The 3,071-nt window shown below is 41.7% G+C and overlaps 1 protein-coding gene across 1 annotated transcript; it reads right to left on the reverse strand.

The window, feature by feature from the left end:
- Window positions 1-4: 4 nt before the first annotated feature.
- LOC107861605 (receptor-like protein kinase) lies at window positions 5-3,071 on the reverse strand (the record flags this gene model as incomplete). Its single annotated transcript, XM_047402177.1, is given in 2 exon segments — window positions 5-84; window positions 202-3,071. Coding segments are annotated over 2 exon segments (2,950 nt in total), but the record flags the coding sequence as incomplete, so codon positions are not given.

Here is a 3,071-nt window from a genome sequence, read left to right on the forward strand (position 1 = left end):
TCTTTCGAGTTATAAGTTCTAACAGGACAACACCATAACTATAAACATCTGACTCCTTGCTCTTTGAAGCTGCAAATGCAGTTTCTGTCAACAAAACAGACAAGACACAGACAATATTATTTTTCTGCAGATGACTTGGTTTCCAATAAGAGAGCAACTGAAAGGATGTGTGAGGAAAAAAAATGAAAACTAGGAAGATACCTGGAGCCATGTATCCAACTGTACCCTGGAGGGTATTGGAGGTGGAAGTTGCTCCAGACTGATCAAGAAGCTTGGCAATGCCAAAATCAGATATGTGAGGCTCCAGATCTGAGTCCAACAAGATATTCATGGGCTTGATATCTCGATGAACGATTGCAGGATCACAGTCAAAGTGGAGATATGACAACCCTTGAGCAGTTCCAATAGCAATTCGGTACCGAACACTCCATTCTAATGCTACAGGTGGATTAATCTCATGGAGAATATCATGAAGGCTCCCGTTCTCCATGTAGTTATAAAGAATCAGTCCATAATCCTTTCTCAGCCAGAAGTCTTCTAATTTGACAAGATTGCGGTGTCTAACCTTTCCAATTGTCTGAATTTCCCTAACCATACTTGTGCTTCCATCCTTTATACCAACAAACACCAGCTTCTTCACGGCATACACTTTCCCTGGACCCAAGATGGCCTTAAATACAATTCCATGTGCTCCCCTCCCAATGACATACTTATCATTTAGGTTCTCTGTAGCTTCCAATACTTTATTAAGCAGGGATGAAGCACCTTCTTGAGCACAGATTGCAACTCCTTTCCCAGAATTTTTGCGCCACAGAAGCATGTAAGCAATTACTAGGAGTAAGCAAATGGTAAATAACAGTACCCCAAGTGCAATCATTGTCGTTTCTGCTCCACTTACGTGTCTTCCATTTTTTGATTGGAGATCACAAGGCCTTAGAGTGCCATTCTCAGGGCAATTTGAGCCTTTTTCTGGATCACAGTGCACGCAAAGGCCAAAGTTTCCCGAGAAAGAGGTAGGTGTTGAGTTTAGGAACTTCATCAAATTTGCAGGTACTGGACCAGAAAAGAGGTTGTGTGACACATTGACGAAGATCAATGAACGCATCCCCTCAAAAATTCTTAAAGTTCCAGTAATATTGTTTCCAGCTACATCTAACTTCTCCAGGAAAGTAAATTTCCCTAGCTCTGCAGGAATTTCACCTGTCAACCCGTTACTACTCAGATTCAACAACCTCAGTGTTTCTCTTGATGAAGTCGCAATTGCTGAATGAATTTCACCACCAAGTGCATTTCCGCCAAGCTGCAGCTCAGACAGCTTCTTGAGTTCAAACAAGGAGGTTGGAATACCTCCTGAAAGATTATTCTCACTCAGACTCAAAATGGATAGCTCTCCCAAGCTTCCAAACGTGGATGGGATCGATCCACTCAACAAATTATGGCTTGCATCAAACTGCAACAGTCTCTGCCAGTTTGAAAGTTGAGATGGCAGTACACCTTCCAAACTATTGTACGACAAATCAAGAACCTGGAGGTTGACAAGGTTTGCCAGCTCTGGTGGTATAAACCCCGAGAGCTTATTCACTGATAAGTCAATTAATGTAACATTTCCAAGATTTGCCAAACTTGGGGGTATTCTCCCACTGAAGCCATTTTCACTGAGATCCAAGAAAATAGGATTTATATTCTTACCAAAATCTGGAATGGCACCTGAGAGTTTATTCTTTTTGAGAATTACTCTCGCCAAAGTAGCACACTTACCTAATTGAGAAGGAATGCCACCTTCAAAATGATTATAACCTAGCATAAGTTTCTGTAGTTTCTTGCCAAAACAAAGATTAGGTGGAACAGGACCTGTGAAGGCGTTGTTCGTGAAATCCAGCAGCGTTAGACTGCTGTTAATCCCCAAACCTTGAGGTATAACTCCAGTGAACCGGTTGTCAAATAAAGATATGTTCTTCAGTTGTTTCAACTCGGTCATTTCAAGAGGTACCTCCCCGGTCAGGTTGTTCCGATAGACAAGAAAATGTTGAAGACTTTGAATCTTCCAAATGGCACGGGGAATCTCGCCGCTCAATTTGTTGGAATATAGAGCGAGATACTGCAACTGGCTGAGTGACCCTAGTTCACTAGGAATTTCACCTTCCAGTTGGTTTTCTGGTAAAAGTAATTCCAGCAAGGACTGGCACTTCCCCAGCTCAGGTGGTATTTTTCCAGAGAAATTGTTGTCAGCAAGGTAAAGCTTCTCTAACTTTGTGAGCTGGCCTAGAGAAGCAGGTATAGGGCCACTTAAACCAGAAGAGAAAGCAGCAAGAACTCGTAGGTTAGTACAATTGCTCAAACTTGGTGGAAGACTTCCATTTAAATTGTTGGATGACAAGACCAGAGTGTCAAGATCTTTGCAGTTCCCACCTAAACTGAAAGGGATACTTCCTTGTAGTCTATTACTGCTTAAGTCCAAATAAACAAGGTGTTCTAGCTTATCTAAATTCTCAGGCAAACTACCAACTAAATTGTTTTCATTCAAATACAGTTGTTGCAAGTTAGTACAGCTACTAATGGAAGACGGAATTGGCCCGGACAACTCATTGTCATAAAGAAAGAGAGACACAAGGTTAGTTAAGTTACCAATGCTAGATGGGATGGAACCAATTAACCTGTTTTGGAAAAGGTAAATGGAGTCCAAATGTGGGATAGAAAACAAGGAATCGGGAATATTACCAGTCAATGAATTAGCGTAGAGGCTTATGTAGGTCAACTTGTGTAAATTTCCAATCTTTGAAGGGATTTCTCCAGTAAAGGTGTTGTAGGACAGGTCCAAGTAATCAAGAAGAGTGCAATTTACGAGTTGAGAAGGAATAGAGCCAAAGAAAGCATTATAGCTCAGATCAATGGTACGCAAGTGCTCCAAATAAGCAATTTCAGGACCCAATTGGCCAGAGATTCCATAGCCAGAGAGGTTCAAAGAAGTGACAAGGTGAGTGGTATCACATTCAACACCAACCCAAGAACAAGGAGTGGAATCTGAAGCATTCCAAGAAGACTTAACAGAGGAGGGCACAGCAGTCCAGTGC

Source organism: Capsicum annuum, unplaced genomic scaffold (assembly GCF_002878395.1).
Source record: "Capsicum annuum cultivar UCD-10X-F1 unplaced genomic scaffold, UCD10Xv1.1 ctg1518, whole genome shotgun sequence".
In the NCBI taxonomy this organism is placed as follows: Eukaryota; Viridiplantae; Streptophyta; class Magnoliopsida; order Solanales; family Solanaceae; genus Capsicum; species Capsicum annuum.